This window comes from Arvicola amphibius, chromosome 15 (genome assembly GCF_903992535.2).
Source record: "Arvicola amphibius chromosome 15, mArvAmp1.2, whole genome shotgun sequence".
NCBI classification, from domain to species: Eukaryota; Metazoa; Chordata; class Mammalia; order Rodentia; family Cricetidae; genus Arvicola; species Arvicola amphibius.
Window position 1 is genome coordinate 43,027,340 of NC_052061.1, and position 21,318 is coordinate 43,048,657.

The 21,318-nt window shown below is 42.7% G+C and overlaps 1 protein-coding gene across 4 annotated transcripts in view; it reads right to left on the reverse strand.

Moving 5' to 3' along the window:
* The window catches only part of Cmc2 (C-X9-C motif containing 2), a 25,546-nt gene continuing 4,228 nt past the window's right edge, over positions 1–21,318 (reverse strand). For 3 of the 4 annotated variants that reach the window (XM_038313190.2, XM_038313191.2, XM_038313188.2), the window contains exons 2-4: positions 15,418–15,528; positions 7,922–7,993; positions 1–350 (exon numbers count right to left, since the gene is read on the reverse strand). In XM_038313190.2, the coding sequence (XP_038169118.1) occupies positions 264–350; positions 7,922–7,993; positions 15,418–15,528 (270 nt within the window). In that variant the 3' untranslated portion in view covers positions 1–263. The remainder of the gene's footprint in view (positions 351–7,921; positions 7,994–15,417; positions 15,529–21,318) is intronic. The other variant, XM_038313189.2, reaches the window with a different exon arrangement.

Genomic DNA, 21,318 nt, shown 5'->3' on the forward strand with positions numbered 1-21,318 from the left:
CACTGTCCAATTACTTTATTGTGGGAGGTGAGTTGGCACTAGATGGGTGGAGACTCAGAGCAGCAGCAAACTGTTAAGCAGGCACAGCCCATGGCACTAAAGGCTTTTGCTCAACAAGTACTAAGAATCCATATTCTCATGTTTCTCCATGGTTCAGTTCTTCATGGGTCACCTTTCATTCAAAGGGCCATAGAGACAAAAGAAGGGATTTTTTTCCAGCTCCCAGCCACCTTCAGGTCTCGCAGTCAAGGCATCCGGCGAACCTATTTTCCAGCTTCCTCTGGAGGGTTGAAAAGCCTCGCTCGCATGGCAACACCGTGCTCCCTGCTCCTGGTCCTCTTCTCTGAATACTGGAAAGGAGAGAGAAGAGGCAACAGGTCACACCACCCTCAGTTACGCAAAATAATGAACATTTTTACTGACGAGACTCTGGTCTTTCATTCACAGACCAGAGACGAGAGGCAGTGATCCCTGGGCCAACACAGGCTTGCCAACATCAACACAGACAGTCACGGCATCAAGCTCCTCACAAAGACGTCAAGGGGCATTTTGGACAGATGTATTCTGCCCCTGGCCCCAGAAGCTCCTCTAAGTACTGGGGTCACTACCTTGAGAGCAGCCTGCTCAGATGCTGGGTGGTTCTGCTGATCCAGAGTTGTCATGGTGAACCTGTATTCTCCTGTAAACTCCCACCACCTGCCATTACCCTGCCTTCTTTAATCTTCAAGTGACTGACAGCCAATAATGACTTCCCTTCCCTCTTCTTTAGCCCACATGTTACTGTTTTCTCCAAGTGTTTACAGGGTGCGGCCTTTTTCTTCTGATGCCTACAAAACAGCACCGTAACGGCAACGCTCTTTATTAAAAATTCAGAACTAGACTTGAACAACACGGTTCTCCAGCCAATGACTGGCAGACAGGGGGAAGGGAGCCTACTTCTGATACGGTTCTCTAAGCATTAGGAAGAGTAAGCAGCTCGTGGCAGTCACAGCTCCCAGTGATTCCCAGGTCACTTACAGCAGGATTTCTCCATCATCAACTGTCACCACACTGGGTCCTCCATAAACTCTAAGCTTTTGCAACTGGCCTGCTCTAAATGCAGTTTCTACCTCGTAGGTCTGCAACTGCCGTGCCTGTCTGGACATACGGCCAGCAGCCATTGTAGGTTATGGGGAACAGAGTGTACAGCTACTCACTATGAAAGAGCACTTTGATTTTCTCAAATGCTTATTAACCTACATTCTGAACAGAATGCTTTAATACACATGTGTTTATATGCTACTAATAGATATTGACAGATTTTAAAAAATAAATTATTATTCTTCCCTGGGGAAGGAGAGAGAAAGAAAATAAATTAAAACATGAACATATCTCAACAATGGAACATCTTTTAAGGGCCAGAGACATGGAAAGAAAGGACACAAAATCAGAGGACTTAGTAACATCTAAGCAAGGACTTGATTGAATTCCTCCCCCACTCCCAATAAGAAAAATATGAAGATTTTCAACTTTTAAATTCCTCCACTTGTCTGGGGCAAACAACAACCATTAAGAAGTTTCAATCAATTTAATTTCAAACTAAAGATTTTGATTGAAGAACTGTATAAATTCTTTTGAATGGCAGTTTTTAAAAATTACATTTATTGCTAGACATAATGGCACATGCCTTTAATCCCAGCACTTGAGAGGCAGAAGCAGATAAATCTCTGTGACTTTGAGGTCAGCCTGGTCTACAAAATGAATTCTAAAACAGCCAGAGCTACATAATGGGACCCTGTCTCAAAAAAAAAAAAAAGGCATTTATTTTGCATCTGTTTATGTGTGTGAGTGCACAGACGTCATAGTTCAAAGGTGGAGGCCAGAGGACAGCTTTTAGGACTTCATTCTCTCCTTCCACCGTGCATGGAACTTAGGTGGTCCACTTGACCACAAACACCCTCACCTAATAAGCCATGTTCTCAGCCCTTGAATAACAATTTTTCAAACTGTCCTTCATCAAAAGGCTTCTCTGTAAGTTCGAGGCCAGCCTGGGCTACAGAGCGAGTCCCAGGACAGGCTCCAAAGCTACACAGAGAAACCCTGTCTTGAAAAACCAAACCAAACCAAATCAAACCAGGGAAGAAGAGATGGAAGACAGACTCATAGGCAATCTTGTAGGTGCAGGAGGCCAAGGCAGCGTGGGCTCTATGAGACCCTGCCTCAAAAACAAAACAGAACAAAAGGATTATTTGTGAGAAAACATATAAAACACTATTCTAGAACACAGACAGGCATGTGCTCTAGGAAAAACGTTATGACCTGTCTGCAGCGACTAGAAGAGGAGAGTCTAAAGGTCAGAGTTCAGAAGGTGATGACACAGCAGGCCACTAAAAGCAGCACACTGAAGTAAAAGTTATACTACTGTAGTTAATAAGTCTATCCTAATGTGGGGGAAAGGGTAAATGTAAAGTCACTCCCAAGACATCATCAAAAGAGAACTTAGACAACAATGAGGACACTAAGAAAGACATACATAGATCTAATCTACACGGGAAGTAGAAAAGACAAGACCTCCTGAGTAAATTGGGAGCATGGGGACCTTGAAGGAGGGTAGAAGGGGAGGAGAGAGGCAGGGAGGGGAGCAGAGAAAAGTATAGAGCTCAATAAAAAAAAAAATTTTAAAAAAGGCAGAACAAAGAGGACATTAACCACACAATGCAGAACAGGAACAGAGGATATGCAAATGCAATTAACAGCAAAAACAAACAAACAATAAAAGGCAGCAAAGAGGCAGCAACAGCAGACACTTTGAAAGGGGCATGAGATACCCCAACACACTGGGGTTGAAGATGGCTCACTGGTTTGGAGCCTGTGCAGCTCTTACAGAGGACCCAATTGCAGTTTCCAGCACCCATGTCAAGCAGCTCACAACCACTTTAACCTCCAGCTCCAGGGATCCAACATCTCTAACCTCTGAGGGCACCTGCATGCATGTGCAAATACCCAAGCACATACACATAATTAAAAAAAAAAAGGTTCCAAACATGGAGGGATAGCAGGAGAGTCACTTTTTTATTGTTGTTGCTGTTTGTTTTTGAAGACAAGGTTTCTCTGTGTAACAGCCCTGACTGTCCTAGAACTAGCTTTGTAAACCAGGCTGACCTCAAACTCACAGAGATCCGCCTGCCTCTGTGCTGGGATTAAAGGTGTGCATCACCACCATCAGGTGGAGTCACTTTTAAGAACACAGGAACCACAGAAGAGCAACATAGATTTGGGAGTGAAGAAGAAAGATCGGACAGAGCAACATTCATAATGAAGCAGCATTAAACACAGGAAACTGAATAGTTTTAAGTTAACTTGACACAAGCTAGAGTCATCAGAGAGGAGGGAGCCTCAACTGAAAAAACGTCTCCATGAGATGGGGCTAGAGGAAAGCCTGTAGAGTATGTCTTAAATAGTGATTGATAGGGGAGGAATCAGTCTATTGTGGGCGGTGCCATCTCTGGGTGTGGTGGTCCTGGGTTCTATAAGAAAGCAGGCTGAGCAAGTCAGCAAAGAGCACCTTTCTGTGGCCTCTGCATCAGCTCTGGCCTCCAGGTCCCTGCCCTGTTTGGGTTCCTGCCCTGACTTCCTTCAGTGATGAACTGTGATGTGGCAGTGTGAGGTCATGGCGTTCATCACAGCAGTAGCAACCCTGAGAGAGAAGGAAGCAGGAAACCCTCTGAAGACAGACACAGACAAGAAGTCTCTACGACATTCAACTGGAGAGTCACTAGCAGTACTCAGGACAAGCTGGGAAGAGAGTTCACAGGAGGTTTTAGCAATGGAAACAATGGCAAAATTACTGAACTCCACAGGGACAGTGAACCCAAACATAGGTAAAAAGCTGTAAAACTGTGAGAAAACAAAGAGCAGGTGTTGGACAGAAGAACAGCACAGTCCTTGTTTCCTGCAAGCATGTGAAGGAAAACATTTTTCAAGAATCATCTCTAAATCCTAGCATACAGATTTGTAATCACAAAGAAAATCACCCTGGATATACTCGCTGGGCATGGCAGTGCATACCTTTAACCCCAATATTCAAGAAGCTGAGGCATGAGAAATGAGAGTTTAAAAATCAGACTGAGCTACTACCAAAAAATGCACCCTGAATAAAGACTCCTTCAAGAAATAAGATGACGACATCACAGTGATAAAAACTGCACAGAGCAGAAAGTTCATATAATGCAACATAGCTTCAGATATTGTATTTAAACCTTTCAATCTGAAACTAATGGGGAGGAGCCATCCCAACACACACACAAACTGGAACATGGATTTTTAGTATATACATACACACACATATACATATACATACACACACATACACATATACATACACACATATTTAATCATTGCTTATTTTTAAAAGTTCTGGCTATAAGGTGACTGATGTGTAAAACAGAGATGAAATTAACTTATTGCATCAATGTGTACCAGCTAAATCCACATAAAACCTGAGAGAGCTTGGAAAGGAATTCTAGACAGAAAAAAAAAAAAAAAAAACAGTTTAACACAGCTTCCTGCTCTGTTTGCTGGTGGAAAGCAGAGACATGGCTCTTTAAGAGGTTTCCTGACTCAGCCTTAGCAGCAAAAAATATGCAGTTTCATTAAAAACAGCGGCTTCCTGGCTCGCCAGCTCAAACAGTTCTGACTCTTTCAGGAGGTCCTGCTACAGAGCATTTAAATGGGATTTGTGAGTAGTGTGTTACAAACTACTTAACAGTGTAACATAGATCTGCTGTATACCTGGAACTGGGGCAGTGTGCATAGCTCACAGAGGTGGTGAACATGCCCCCACCATGTTGGATGGGGCAGAGCCAAAGGCAAAGCAGCTTTAGTCCTAGCCATGCTGCTTAGCATTTTAAGAAGCAGTTCTGGTCAGAAAAGGATTACAGATACATAATAAAGACAAATTCAGATGAAAAAGACCTCTAAATGGGTCACATAATGTTTAAAAAATGTACGTAGGCTTGGGAGAGAGAGAAAAAAAGTGTATAGAAATTTATAAAAACAGCTGGGCGGTGGTGGCGCACGCCTTTAATCCCAGCACTCGGGAGGCAGAGGCAGGTGGATCTCTAAGTTCGAGGCCAGCCTGGTCTACAAGAGCTAGATCCAGGACAGGCTCTAGAAACTACAGGGAAACCCTGTCTCAGAAAACCAAAAAAAAAAAAAAAAAGAAATTTATAAAAACAAAAGCAAATGACTTTTTTAAAAAATAAAGCAAAGTCTTTTAAAAAGACAGTCATAGGTTTAAAAAAAAGAAAAAGAAACCATGTAAAGATGGAATATACACAGAGTTTGGATTATGTATACTATTGTATTTTCTTTAAATTATTTGACTGTGAAGGAGCCAAGTACAGAGAAACATTTCATTGTACAGAATGCTAAACTAAACCAACATATATATTTTAAAAGTATATTGACTTCAAAATTTGGGTCTTAGAATTTGTTGCTTTGGAAAAGAGGTTCTTCTTTTGTTTTCACAGAGGATGAGAACCTGTGGATTCCGTCCAAACTAATATGGTTTGATGGACCAAGATCCCCCAAATGGTCATCGTAAAAACCCTCAAAAATTACTTCATCCAACAAAAAGCAGGAAGCATTTTGAAGAGAACTACGCCCAAATTTCCAAATATTGTTTGTAAATGTTTGTTTACATTTAAAGAGGGATATACTATAGAGATGAATACTTTGCACTGGTATGGATATTGGTCTATTGCTACAAATTTAAGGTCAATTTTGTTATATGTATATTTCTGCTCTTGATTAAGGTATCACATCTGGCCGGGCAGTGGTGGCACACCCACACGCCTTTAATCCCAGTACTCGGGAGGCAGAGGCAGGCAGATCTCTGTGAGTTCGAGGCCAGCATGGTCTACAAGAGCTAGTTCCAGGACAGGCTCCAAAGCTACAGAGAAACCCTGTCTTGAAAAAAAAAAAAGTATCACATCTGTGCAGCTCATTTAAAAATGTAATGCATAATTAAGAAATATAGGTTAATAGAGAGTCATCAATAATAGTCAAGCTTGTAGTCATGTTAGTTAGGTTTTCTAGATACATAGAGATATATTTCAGTTAGACAGATATTCTTCAAATCTTTCAGAGACCTTCAGAATGTGGCATTTAAAATGTTTCAAGAACTTAGGACTTTTCCTGACAGTGAGACATATCTGCTCCTGGCAGCACCAATCTACTTCAAGAGATGATGGGCACTGAAGAGGTTCCTCATGGAGTTTGTTAGACATTTGGGCAAGAAACTGCTCTTGCCTGAACTGCTTAAATGGACTTTCAGGACCCACAGAAAAATGACTGCTGAAGCTGCCTAAAGAAGGTGAGACAGTCCTTCGGGGTTCCTGCTTCATGAAAGAGTCTGCCAGACATTCTGCAGGACACAGAGGAAAGTGACTGACAAACTGATAATGTAGGTGGAACTGTCTTTGAAATTTCCTGCTTCATGGAAAGGTCTGCCGGATACTGTGATCCTGTAGGCTGAAGATGGGCACCCGCAACATTACGTAAGAACTTTGGGTGTCTGTCCAAGCAGCAAAATGTTTCTGTCAATTCTAGAGTTTTGGAAGTTTGCACTTCCTGTTTACTTCGGTAATATTATATCCTTCTGGAGTCTTTGATGGAGATGAAGAATAGATAGTTATAGTTTTCCTTAGTTATAATAAGAGATAAAGTAGATATAAATATTGTAATTGTAATTCTTGCTCAATACCTGTTTTATTATATATAATTTTACTATGTTAAAGTTAAAACCTTCCTTTTTATTTAGATAGAAAAAAAGGAGATGCTGTGAGAAATCCTTCTGTATATGTGTTGCTTTTATTGGTTAATAAATAAGCTTCTTTGGCCTGTGATAGGGCAGAGTACAGCTAGGTGGGAAAACCACACTGAATGCTGGAAGAAAGAAGGTGGAGTCAGTGAGAAGCCATGTAGCTGCCTGCAGGAGCGCACCGGAACCTTGCTGGTAAGCCACAGCCACAGCCACATGGCAATACACAGAATAATAGAAATGAGTTAAGATATGACAGTTAGCCAGAAATACGCTTAAGCTATTGCCCAAACTGTACTGCAAATAGTTTCTGTGTGATTATTGTGGGACTGGGCAAGACAAAAACCTCCACCAACACACACACATACACATACACACACACACACACACACACACACACACACACACACACTGTCCAATCTCAAAGGAACATACAGAGGCTTATATTAATTATACACTCTTTGGTCTATTAGCTCAGGTTTATTATTAACTAGCTCTTACAACTTAAAATAACCCATAATTCTTGTCTATCTTTAGCCACATGGCTTGGTACCTTTTCTCAGTGAGGCATTCTCATCTTGCATGCTCTGCATCTGGCTGATGATTTCCTCTTCCCTGAATTCACTTAGTCTGGTTTTTCCACCAATACTTCCTGCCTGGCTGCTGGCCAATCAGCATTTTATTAAACCAATATGAATGACAAATCTTTACAGTGTACAAAAGCCTTCCACAGCAGTGTCTCTTCATAGCAACAGAAACCAAACTAAGCAGGGCGGTGGTGGCGCACGCCTTTAATCCCAGACCTCAGGAGGCAGAGGCAGGCAGATCTCTGTGAGTTTGAGGCCAGCCTGGTCTACAAGACCTAGTTCCAGGACAGACACCAAAGCTACAAAGAAAAACCCTGTCTTGAAAAACAAAAACAAACAAAAAAACCAAACTAAGACAGGGAGTAATGTTCTAAAGCTGTCCCCAAAGCAAAATTCAGGCCTCTAGGTTTTAAAGAGAATGCCATACAAATAAAGCTGATTTTCTGAGAGATTAAAATTATAGAAAATTTAATAATAAAAACAATATAACATTAAAAATGTTATGCTGTTTAACTCTGGGCACAGTTCTTACCTCATTCTTCAAGCACTTTCTCATTTCCCGATCAAGATCGTTGCAATGACCAAAAAATTTCAGAATGTTGTGCTAAGGGGGAGAAAGAAGTAAGATATTTCATCTCGTAATATTCTAATGTCTCTGAAACACAGAACATAAACAGATGCTGCTATGGTAATGGGGTCTGCCGCACGTGGCTCTGGTAATAAGCAATTAGGAGTCAAACAAAACACCTAAGGAGGCCTACCCTGCCCTCCCTCCATGGCAGGAATGAATGTTTGCCAGACAGAAACAAAGACAACCGTGAACGATGAGATGACTTGGTGGGTGGAATGCTTGTAAGCACAGAGATGTGAGTCACACCCACAGCACGGACATAGAAGTCGGCAGCCCAGGAAGGTGGGGACAAGGAGATCCTGGGAACTCCATGGTCAGCCACCTAGCTGAATCCATGAGCTCCAGGTCAGTGAGAGATCTTGTCTCAAAACAGGGCGAAGTGATAAAGACATCAGACATTGCCCTCTACACTCATATATGTGTACACACACACACACACACACACACACACACACACACACACACGCCGCGCACTGCACCCCCGTGTCTGCATTTGGTGCTTGAACCCAGTTACCGAGATTCAGGCAAGGGGCAGGAGGTTAAAATACACAAACACATACAGACAGAGAGTCAGCGACACGGGTCATCCTTGAATTCCCCAAGAATGCCCCCTTTATTGTGTTCAGGGGCAGATTATATAGAGATAGCCATGCCCCAGCCAAACCCACCAGAAACCATTCTCCTGCCATCAGGAACTCCTGAAGGTCTCGTGCTCAGAGCAGCTGTAGGCACTCAAATCAGGGGATTACAAGAAATTCAGGATCTGGGGTCTCACTGCTCCCAACACACACACTTAGTTTAAAAAACAAGAAAGCCTCCTACCCCATTAAAATCTTATATAGCATAAAAGAATGGGAAAGTTTTAATCACAGAGCAGGAGAAATGGCTCAACAGTTAAGGTTACTTGGTATTCTTCCAGGACCCAAGTTCAGCTCCTATCACCCACAACAGGAAGCTCAACAACCTGCAACTTCATCTCCAGAGGAATCCAATGCTTCTGGCCTCCAAAAATAACCATATGCATGTTCTCTTATAGAAAAACACACAAACACATAATTAAAAACTTAAAATGATGGGCTGGAGACGTGGCTCAGAGTTTAAGTGCACTGACTGCTCTTCCAGAGGTCCTGAGTTCAATTCCCAACAACCACATGGTGGCTCACAACCATCTACAATGAGATCTGGTGCCCTCTTCTGGCGTGCAGGCACACATGCAGGCAGAACACCATATACATAATAAATCTTTTTTAATAAGTAAAAGGTTTAATCACCTAAACCATCTCCTTAATTAGCACACACCACCCCATCCCTATTAGAGGGATATGGCTTCAGCAACATAAGCAAAGACTCACTTCACTAGCAAACACTGATCCACAAAAGTTACTTAAGGGGCTGAAGAGATAAGTCTGGTTAGGAGTGCTTGCTGCTCTTGTAGAGGATTCAAATCCAATTCCCAGAACTCACACTGAGTATAATTCCTGTTTCAGGGGATCCTAAGCTCTCTTCTGGTCTCTATAGGCACCAGCACTCATGCATGCACGCAGTGTGTGTGAGAGAGAGAGAGAAAAAAAAAACTTTTAAAATGTTATTTATTAAAATGTTTGCTGCTGAAGCCACTTTCTCATGTGCCTCTATTCCAAAAGCTACCATCAAAATACATCAGACATATACTGCATCATTAGATAAGCCACTGGCTTATAAGAAAAACCTGTGTTGGGGCTGGAGCGATGGCTCAGTCCCTACTCTTACCCTGGTCTATTCTAAGGCGTACAGGGGTCATAACTCCAGTTCCAGTGGATCTGATGCCCTCTTCTGGCCTCCATGGGTAATGCATGCATATGGTGCACAAAAGCACATATAGGCAAAACACCCATACACATAAAATAAGAATAAATAAACCTCAAAAAATATTTTTAAATCTGTCTAAAGTTCAAAGTCTGCTTGGTTGGAAGCGCAGAACTAAAAATCTCATCTAGATTTCAAACCCTGTTGCCAGAACTGTGAACGCTGCATGTCAGATGCCGAGCTGGCACTAAGGGCCTGGGCTCTAGTGAAGTCAGGGTTGTTTGCATGCGACAATGTGTAAGGCGGGGCGGGCAGCACAGTGATCTGCAATAATGATCTGCTGTAAACGCTGAACTTGCGCCTGTAATAAGCATGGTTTTCCTTCTCCCCCTAATTATGGCTTGCGTAGGAACCAGACAACACATAATTAGGAAGCGACGCCTTGTGCTATTTCTCATTCCTCCTTCACCACCACAGAATCACTTCTCAGGTCGACGCTGCATAAACGGTCAGAGCTGTTCCAATAAACCCTTAAGTCAGTCTAGGATTTCCTCTCTGTTACCTAACGGCCTTTTCAGAACAAACACTTCCTTTGTTTTCCCTAAATGACTTCTGTGACAAAAAATAAACAGGGAAAACATTTTCACCCTTTATAATAAGAACTACAAGCGGACACTCTTAGAAATCACAGCACAGTGCTCAGTGTCTACAGCACCCCATAGGAGTGTGTGTACACACACATATACATGTCCCCACCCCAATGCATGTACATATGTGATCACGATTCCATCATGTGTGGAGGCCAGAGGTTAATGTTGGTGTTTTCTTCAATCTCTTTCCACCCCATTTTTAGAGTCAGGTCTCTCCTGAACCTGGAGTTGTCCAATTGGCCTACGCTGGCTGGCTAGCAAGCCCCAGGGATCTTCCTGTCTGAGACTCCCTAGACCAAACACAGGCCCACAACCGCTGCGACCAGCTTTTCCACACGTGCTTACCTCAGAACCACGCCCTCACACTTGCAGTTAGCATTTACCAGCTGGGCATCTCTCCAGCTGCCCCACAGACACACATCTTATTTTAAAATCTAAGAGAAAAGCTAGCTTTTGTCATTTCACCTCCACGCTAGCTAAGCCCAGATGAGAATCACACTTTGTGAAGTGGAAAACGTCAGCCGAACACCCAGGGGGAACTGTTAAAAAGCACCTGTGCACGGAGCCTCCTTGAACCTGCTAGTACTGGATGTGCATTCTAGAAACCAACCCACCGGAGTAGCGGGTGAGTGGGACCTGCGCACCTTTCATAGAGAGAGCAGTGGACCAGGCGCTGGGGAATCAGCAGTGAAGGAGCGAACTCCAACCCTGCCGCCATTGCAGGGGGAAGACAGGGCGAGCCATTTCCATACAACACTGCTGTAGTGGAGGGACACCTGGGGGGCCCAAGAGTCTGTCATCAGGAGATGCACATGGGTGGTTCTGGTTAAAATCAGTGGTGATAAAACAAAACAAAACAAAAAAGCTGTGAATGTGGGGGAGGGGTCAGTGGGGAGGAGAGAGGGCAGAGGTGGAGATGAGAGGAGGGAGGGGATAAATAGAAAACACTGTATACATGTATGAAACTGTCAAAGAACTCAACAAAATAGACATACAATTTAGATATGAATTTAAACACTTGAAGCTGCACAGTGGTGGCACACGCCTTTAATCCCAGCACTCAGAAGGCAACAGCAGGCTGATCTCTGAGTCTGAGGCCAGCCAGGTCTAGAAAGTGAGTTCCAGGACAGCCAGGGCTGTACACAGAGAAACCCTGTCTCAAATAAAAAAAAAATAGTAATGATAATAACTTTAAATACTTGAAAACTTCCCCAATAATGCAAGTACGTCTCTGTTCTGCTCACTGTCACCCTTCACAAGAGTGACAGCAGACATCTCCAGAGGCTGGGGAGAAGCGGGGCAGATGGAATCAGAGACAACACTGGTCTCCCCTGGCTTTGACAAGTAGATGTCACAAGACAGAAAAGGGGGACAGTCTAAAAAGAGCTGAGTTTGTTTGTGGAACAGTTAATTCATGGAGTTAACGTAGAGGTAAACAGAATTCAGAAAAAGAAAAAAAGTTTGAGCTAGAGATTTCAGTTGCCAAAATCACAGAAGAATTTCTCTGGACGCATAGCTGAGAAATAGGCTTAAGGTAGAGGCAAGATGGCCAAGGAGATGAAGCATAGTCAAGACTAAGTAAAACCAGGGAACAGACAAGGTTGCAGAAGAGACCAAATGCTGGCCTGAAGAGGTGAGGTAGCTGAAGAGGTCCACAGAGTTTAACCATGCTCTAGCCAGTGGCCTCAGTTGGTTCAGCATCCTCTCAAGGAGCAGGCAACCAGCTGAAAGAGGAGAAAGCCAACAGTCCTTCCAGTCTGCTCTGAAGCCTGGGATTACTGAAAGGTTTATGTGTTTGTGTTCTCAGCAAGGGAAAGACGGGAGTCTTTTAAAATGTTATTAGGAAGACTCCCTGCAAAAGGGGGGAAATACAGAGATAAGAAAATGCCCCCCCCCCGCGGTAAAGCCTATTTGTAGTGACTATTTCTGGGTGGCAAAGGAATGGTAGTTTCTGTTTCCTTGATGCTTTCTTGGGTTTTTCATACTGTCTACAAAGACATGTATTACTTAAATATTGCCTTTATAAATCAGAAAAAAAAAACATTAAGGGCTTGCAAGTGGCTTTGAGGAAAGCAGCTGCTTTACATTCTGTATTCTAAGAGCAGATGACTTGAGTCTTGCTGACAAATGCAGGCAAAACAGCCCAGCAGATCAGAGGCAGCCTGTAGATACTGACGGCCACGGAAATGACATGCGGCTGCAAAGACCACAGAAAACCATAAAACACGGGGAAAAGATGAAAGCACAGCAAGGCAGGCTCTGCAGAGATGAAGGGGCCCTGGACTTCAAGAGGACTACAGAGCACCGCAGCATCCCTGCATGGAAAGGGACTTCCAGAGTGATGGCCTCATAACACAGAAAGATTAAAACAGCCACACATATTGGGGCCAGAAGCTAGACAACTTCGTCTACCATCCTATCAATTAAACTACGAGGCAATGTGTGGTACATAACCCAACATCCTCAGAGAGTGCAGGAAAAGGCAGAAACTTGCAAGAATCCTATCAAAGTACACACACGGTACGTCCCGCTCACATCAGATGCAAATAGAATCTTAAAACCATTAGCCATTGGAGAAATACACTCTTAAAACAAAAAGGAGACATGACTACATCCTCATGAATTGGCTGAGATTAAAACACTTATCGCAATGCTGGTGGGAACGTTAAACAGCACACAGCGGAGGAGTCTGCTATTTCTTATAGACACCACACAATCTGGTCATTCCATTTCCATGCATTCATCCAAGACAAATTAAAAGATCGCCACACAACTGCTCGTGAACAAATGCTCACAGCAGCTTTATTCAAAACAGACAGCTCCAAACAAGGCCAATGTCTACCAGCATGCAGACTGTCAGACAGTGCACCAATCCCTGAAACAGGAGCCTGCAAGCCAGCGGCACAGCCAACAGGACACAGGCACAAGGTGAGGGTACATAAGGGTACATTTAGCAAACGCCACAGCAGCAAAGCCCTCTACAATGACAGAAAAGGTAGTGCTGAGTTCCCGAGGCCGGTGTGAAGCACACTGCAAACTGCGGGGTACTGGCGGGGAGTATTGGATTGTAGTTGTACTGACGGCAACATGGTGACAAAGGCTGGCCAAACTCAGTAAATTGTACACTTAAGATTATAAATGTCACTATTATATGTGTACTGACAATGATAATTTTTAATTATCTTTGGTTCTAGAATTTGATTTTTTACCTTTTCTGTATGAAATGTTTTAGAAAGAAAAAGCAGAACCAAATGCTTAAAATTATTCAAATTTATAGCAGTCTGGGACCAAATGTTAATAAACAAATAACAAACATGTAACACAGAATAACTTTTTCAAATGACATTAGCATGTGTCACATGCACACGCACGAGTGGATGTCAAAGCACAGCTTTTGGGAGTTCTGGGGTCAAATGCAGGTCTTCAGGCTTGGCAGCAAATGCCGTTACTGAGCTACCTTGTCAGCCCAACGAAGAATATTTAAAAGCAATGACTGACTGAAACCCCTGACTCTTAACTCACTAAGGCAGAGAGCACAGAAGAAAAGATGGCATCCCATGGCTAGCATTAGAGCCCAAGACCCTCAATGACAAGAGAACTGTCTTCCTATGAAGTCTCACGGGCTCTCTGTCGATCCCGCTCCTTTTCTGTCCTTGCCTGCATGTTATCACACGCGGCAGTGAAATGATGGGCGCTACATCAGCACAATCAGCTCCTTAAACAACATTTTACGGTTTGACTTTAAAACCCGTAAGTTGTGCTTCACTATGTCACCTGGTTCATTTTCCAGTTAGGGAGAGTGTTTACCAGAGAGCACCTAATTCTTTTTTTGTCGTTTGTTTGTTTTGGTTTTTTGTTTGTTTGTTTTCAGAAAGGGTTTCTCTGTGTATATCTAGCTATCCTGGAACTCACTCTGTAGACCAGGCTGGCCTCTAACTCAGAGATCCACCTGCCTCTGTCTCCCGAGTGCTGGGATTAAAGGTGTGCGCCACCACCTCCCAGCATAAGAGTGCCTAATTCTTGATCCACATATATGTTGTGTGAACTGTTTACCCAAGTATGTTGTCATCAACAGCATTCTTTGACCCAATAAAACATCTGTCTGCAAAGACTGTAGGCATTACTTATCATCACTTTTTGGGTCCTAATCTTATTCATCTGAGTGGCAGTCACTATTGCTAAATGTGGTGTATCTACAGTTTACATCATCATGAGATAAATAAAAGCACAACTTTAAAGAAATACACTAATAATTCATAAAACCATTAAAATGAACCAAATATTCAACATCTACAAAAAAGTCAACTTGATTTAATGTAGTCTCCATATGGGCTCAATTTTTACTTTCCATTTTACTAAGTGTTAAGTAAATTCATCAAATCTGGCCAAATAAAAATTAGAGCTTGCTAACATAAACTTACATAAAGGTGACTATAAAGGAGCAGACAACCTTAGAATGACGCCACATGGTCAGGGATTGGAGGTGCACTAACTGTCCCAGCATCCTTTGGTCAGGGATTGGAGGTGCACTAACTGTCCCAGCATCCTTTGGTCAGGGATTGGAGGTGCACTAACTGTCCCAGCATCCTTTGGTCAGGGATTGGAGGTGCACTAACTGTCCCAGCATCCTTTGGTCAGGGATTGGAGGTGCGCTAACTGTCCCAGCATCCTTTGGTCAGGAATTGGAGGTGCGCTAACTGTCCCAGCATCCTTCAGTAGGGAAGTGACATGTCTCCCTGTAAGAACATGCATTCCAACTACTGCACAGGACTGGATAGGACCGCACGGGCTCTACTTTGCTAGTAATAAAGAGCATGGAGTCACACACACAAGCTTCAAGCAGCTCACTCCTGTTACTAATAATACACTGCCCCTGTCCCTTTGGGCTATGGGAAAACACTTCACATCAGCGCTGTACCTAAGTTTCACTTGTGCGTTAAGGTCACTCTTCTGAATCCTTACATTTTTGTGACATTCCTTAAGCAAGTTAATCAAGACGTTGCATTCCTCGGTGTGCAAATGTGGTGATAAGTCAGGATGCATCTTTAGGAGGACGAATAAATGCAGGGCGACCTGTGAACACAAGAATTCCTTGAGTATGCATGAATATACTTGTATTTTCAATGAGAGCCGGCAATGACCTTTATCAGAATCAAGCGTCAACCATTAACCAAGTGTGTAGCTGGAGCCAAGCGTTTAAAGCGAGCCTCAGCTCCTTTATAGTGATGAGAACAGCCAGCATGTTCCCCAGGTTTAGAGCCTGCAGTGATGAGAACAGCCAGCATGTTCCCTGAATGTAGAGCCTGCAGTGACGGAACAGCCAGGACGTTCCCTGGATTTACAGCCTGCAGTGACGGAACAGCCAGCATGTTCCCCAGGTTTAGAGCCTGCAGGTCCCCAGGAGGAAGAGCAGTCCCTCCCTCGGAACACTTGCCTACAATAACAGCTGGACTTTAAAAACTTTGCTCAACACCAGGAACTAGTTAGGGCTCTTCTTATTAGGGTGAAAGTTTAGCAACTGGGAGAATTGGCTTATAACTTCTTTTAATCTGCATGCTCCTCTGAGAGGGTCAGTCTCACATGAGTGTGAATTGACTCGGACTGCTTTGTAACACCTGGCCGAGAAGACTTAGCTAAATGATGAAGTGAGACAATAAGTAGTTTTCAGATTCACAGAGCTGTGCACAGAAGTAATCACTGCACCGAAAACAGAAATAGAAGATCCCAGGAATGTGTTTAATGGGTCAACCACAAAAGAGAAAATTACCAACTAAGATTAAGAAAATGTATGGTTTTAAAATGTCTGCTATAGTTATATAGTGTTACTCTATTTTTTAACTACATTTTTTAACTCAGAACATGACCAAAAGAACCATTTAGTTGTTTTAATCTTAAAAGCTCTCAAAAAGAAAACATTAGAACTACCCCAGATCTATTAAGAAAGCCATGTCATCCGGGTGTGGTGGCACACAACCTTTAGGCCAGCACACAGGAGGCAGAGGCAGGCAAATCTCTGTGAGTTAGAGGCCAGCCTAGTCTACAGGGTGAGTTCCAAGACAGCCAGGGCTACACAAAAAAAAATTCGTCTTGAAAAACTAAAAAAAAAAAAAAAAAAAAAAAAAAGAAGAAGAAGAAGAAAGGGAAGGAAGGAGGGAGGGAAGGGGGGAAGAAGGGAGGGCAGGCAGGCAAGGAAGCTATTGTTATCAGGTATGGTGGTGCACTCCTTTAATCCCAGGATTTAGGAAGCATAGGCAGGTGACTCTCTGAGTTCCCAGCCAGTCTGGTCTATGAAGAGAATTCCAGAACAACCATGGCCACACAGAGAAACTTTGTCTCTCTCAAACCAACCAACCAAACATATAAAAAGAAAGCTGAAAAAAAATAGGGGGGAGGGGTGCTGAGAGGTAAGAGGTATGAACTTGCTGTCCTTACAGAACTCGAGTCCCATTCCCTGCCCACAACAGGCAGTTCATAAACCCCTGTAACCACAGCTCCAAGGAATCCAACACCCTCTCCTCTTCTGTCCTCCAAGGGCACATGCATGTACATGGTGTGTGTAACACACACACACACATATAATAATAAATGGGTTTTTTTAAGTAAAGGAAAATAAGGGCTGGAGAGGCTGTAAAGAAACTGGTGAGACTGTGACCCTTGCACACTGCTGTGTGACATAAAATGGTGTGGCCACCGTAAGAGTCATCTAAACACTCAAAGCATTTCATAGGGACCCACACCTGCAATCTCAGCTCTCAGAAGGCAGAGGCAGGAGAAACAAGCTTAAGGCCAATCTGACACAGTTGCATAGCAAATCTCAGGACAGCCCAGGCTACACAGCAAATCTCAGGACAGCCTAGGCTACACAGCAAATCTCAGGACAACCTAGGCTACATAGCAAATCTCTGGACAGCCTAGCCTACACAGCAAGACTGTCTCAAAAAGGGAATGAAATGGACCAGCTTCATCAGTGATGGGTGCTTCCTGCACAAGGCAGCTCACCAGTGTCTAACTCTAGTTCTGGGGGTTCCAATGTCCTCTTCCGACTTCTGCCAACACTGCATATATATTGTGTGGGGAAATCCCTCATACATAGAAGATAGATTTTGTTTTCTAAAAGGAGAAAATGAAAATGGAATTACTACACGAGGTAGCAATTCCGCTCCTAGAAATACCCCCAAAGAACTGCAGGCAGCGTCTAGAAGAGACAGCAAGACACCCACATGCACAGCAGGTCATTCCCAATACCAAAACAAGCAAAAAAAAAAAAAAAAAAAAAAAAAAAAAAAAAAAAAAAAAAAAAAACCAGCGAAGTGCTACCTTGGCCACACACAATGGAAGACCAATAAGCCTTAAAAAGAAATTAACTACATACTGCAACATGGATGAAGTTGGGGATAGGCTGAAGAAAATATTCCTGTCTCAAAAAAAAATGACGGAAAGAAAGAAGGAAAAGAAAAAGCACAGCACAATGGCACTGCCTGAAATACGTAGTCCACACGTTAAGTATAGAGAGGCAGCTCTAAGAGAAAAAACGTCAAAGATATGTAAGGGACAGTTCCCTTTCCACAAGAAAAACTGTTGCCGTAAAGATGGTGGTGACTGCCATACAACATCAACCTGTTCAACACCGTGCCCGGAAAAGGTTAAGAAGGCACATTTCTTGTTAGGCATATTTCACTAGAACAAAAGGGAGAGAAGAAAAAAACAAAAGCATGCCATTACGTTGGGCAACGACTTCTTAGATCAATCAAAGGATCATCCACAAAATAAAAATTTGATTATCTAATCAAAATTAAAATCTTTTATACTTTAGAGAACACAGTTTTTTTAAAAAATGGAAAGTCCCAGGCTGGCAAGATGTCTCAGCTGATAAAGTCACTTGCTGCCACACAAGCACCACAACACACACGCCCCCAACACACATACTGTAAGGAGCAGAGCAAGCTCTGAGTTAAGTCCCAGTGAATGTGTGTTATTGACACAGTCACAACTGTGTCAAGGAGAAAAGGACAGGGCCTTCTCCCTGAGGGTAAGGCTCAAAGGGAAATGGCAAAGCTGCCCCTCTAGTCTGAGTGTGGATATTGAGAGGGTGTGTGGAAACGCCCACCACAGCTTTGTCCCCAACCCCACCCACCCATGCTCAGATATTTAGTCTGAAGCCTGCTCTCTTACACTGACAGTTTCTACAGAGATTAGCTAAACCTGTCTGCATGGTCCAGCTGACTTCTTTTTTATCTGCATGTATTACCACTGTCTTCCTTGGTTTAGTTGTCCACAGTAGCCCCACCTCCCTGTTCAGCTCCATATAATAAACATGTTGAGTTGCTGTTTCTCCAGCCAAGAGCCCAGACCACCCAACCCCAGCTTTTCTGTCTCTGTGTCTGTCTTTTCTTCATCCACTCCTCTTCCCAATAGGTCTGTCCCTGGAGTCTTGCTCAAGGGGGCAACACACAAAAAATAAAAGAAAACCATAAAGGTCTGGAGGTCTGTACAGACAAATAGGAAGTGGTATGGCTGGGAGGAGAGAGGAATATAAGGCAGGAGACAGGAGTTCAGTTCTTTTTCAGCTGAGGACTCAGCAAGGTAAGAGTTGGCTGTGGCTTGCTCCTTTGTCTCTGTGATCTCAGCATTTACCCCGACATCTGGCTCCAGGCTTTTGTTAAGACCAATTAAAACTTGTGCAACAAATGACACCTAATGTTCAGCAAACTACAACCACATAAAACCTGAGAGAACTTGGTGAGGGGTTCTAAACACAAAAGAACAGAGCCAAGCACAGCTTCTCGGTAGCAGCACTTTCTTGGATGGGCTGTGTTTGCTAGAGGCAAGCAGAGGTGTAGCTCATTTAAGAGAGGCTTCCTGACTCACTGTTAGCAGCAAAAACCAGGTAGTTCCTCAGCTCCTGCTACCAAACACTTAAAGGATGTTTTTTGGGTTTTGGTGTTTTGTTTGTTTGTTTGTTTGATTCTGGGTTTTTATTGTTGTTGTTTTTTGTTTTTGTTTTTTTGTTTTGAGGCAGGGTTTCTCTGTGTAGCTTTGGAGCCTATCCTAGAATTAATTCACTCTGTAAACCAAGCTGGCCTTGAACTCACAGAGATCCACCTGCCTCTGTCTCCCTCCCAAGTGCTGGAATGAAAGAAGTGCACAACCACAGCCTGGCTTAAATTGTATTTATAAGCATCCTGCGGCTCTTGTACACTGTTAAGATTTGTTGCTCATATTGGTTTAATAACAATTGGCCATTAGTAAGGCAGGAAGTATAGGTGGGGTGATCAGACTAGGAGAATTCTGGGAAGAGGAAAGGCAGAGAGTCAGTCACCAGCCAGATGCAGAGGAAGCAAGATGAGAATGCTGCACTGAGAAAAGGCAACAAGCCACATGGCTAAACATAGACAAGAATTATGGGTTAATTAAATTGTAAGAGCTAGTTAGTAATAAGCCCGAGCAATAGGCCAAACATCTTACATTAAATATCAGTTTCTGTGTGTTTATTTGGGATAATAAAAGCATTTTTTTATTAATATAATTTTGGTTTTGTTTTTAAAAATAAGCTCTCATCAGGTAGCCCTGGCTGGTCTGAAACTCACAATGTAAGACCAGAATGGGCTGGATCTCAGATATCTGCATGCCTTACCCTCCCAAAGACTGGAACTAAAGGTATGTACAGCTGGGTAAGAACATTAGCTTTAAGAGTTAGGCCTGGGAATATAAAGCTACCAATATCTAATAAACAGGTGAATATTTAAACAAATGTGGTTTAACTATACAATAGTATACTCATTAGTTACATGTTCTAATCCTAATGAAAAGCCCTATCCTGGATGAAAGTAGACACCAAAGACTCCATATTGAATGTCTCTATTTTCAGACAATATTTACAAAAGGTTACATTCATGTTCACAGAAACAAAAATCAAGCCACTGGTTGTACAGGACTAAAGATGAAATGAGGGTTAATTTGTAAATGGACACAAACAAAGCTCTTAGAGCAGCGGTTCTCAACCTGTGGGTCACAACCCCTTTGGAGCCACATATCCGATATCCTGCGCATCAGGTATTTATATTATGACTCATAACAGTAGCAAAATTACAGCTATGTAGCATGAAATAATTTTATAGTTGGGGGTCACCACAACATGAGGGACTGTACTAACGGGTCACAGAATTAGGAAAAGTTGAGAACCACTGCCTCAGAGTAATGAAAATGTTCTAAAATTGGGTCCTGGTAATGGCTGCACAATTTTACAAACTTACTAATATCACTAAATTCGCTTACAATGGGCAAATTTTATGGTATGCACATTTTATGTAAAAATTTTTTATATAAAAAAATCTGAGAAATGTGTGTGTGTGTATGTGTGTGTGTATCTGAAATTCTCAAACTGCCCACCTCTTTCCCAACAAATACAAAAGAAAACCTAAATAAATGATCCCAAGTACTAAAGCACAGCCACTATCTTAAGTTGCAATTATCTGCTTACTGTTCAATTCAGTAACTATTAAACACACATCCACACCACAGCTAAAGACCACAAATCAAGCAGTCCCACCCAGCTAAGGGCTTGAAATGGAAAACAGAAACACAGCCAAGTTCAGATTTTCTTTGCTCTGCACTGACTACATGTCGTCTTAATGACACAAATTATATGCCTCAGAAGCGTGAAGTTCGACATAGTCCATCAATGTAAGTCATCAGCTTATGTTACGGTGTTAATCACCAGACGCTACCATGTATAGTAATGTAATAGAATGTAGAAGAGCTTATGTTATGGTGTTAATCACCAGAAGCTACCATGTATAGTAATGTAATAGAATGTAGAAGGGAGTTAATCTTGTTTTCATCTCACTTATTTTTTTCTAAAAG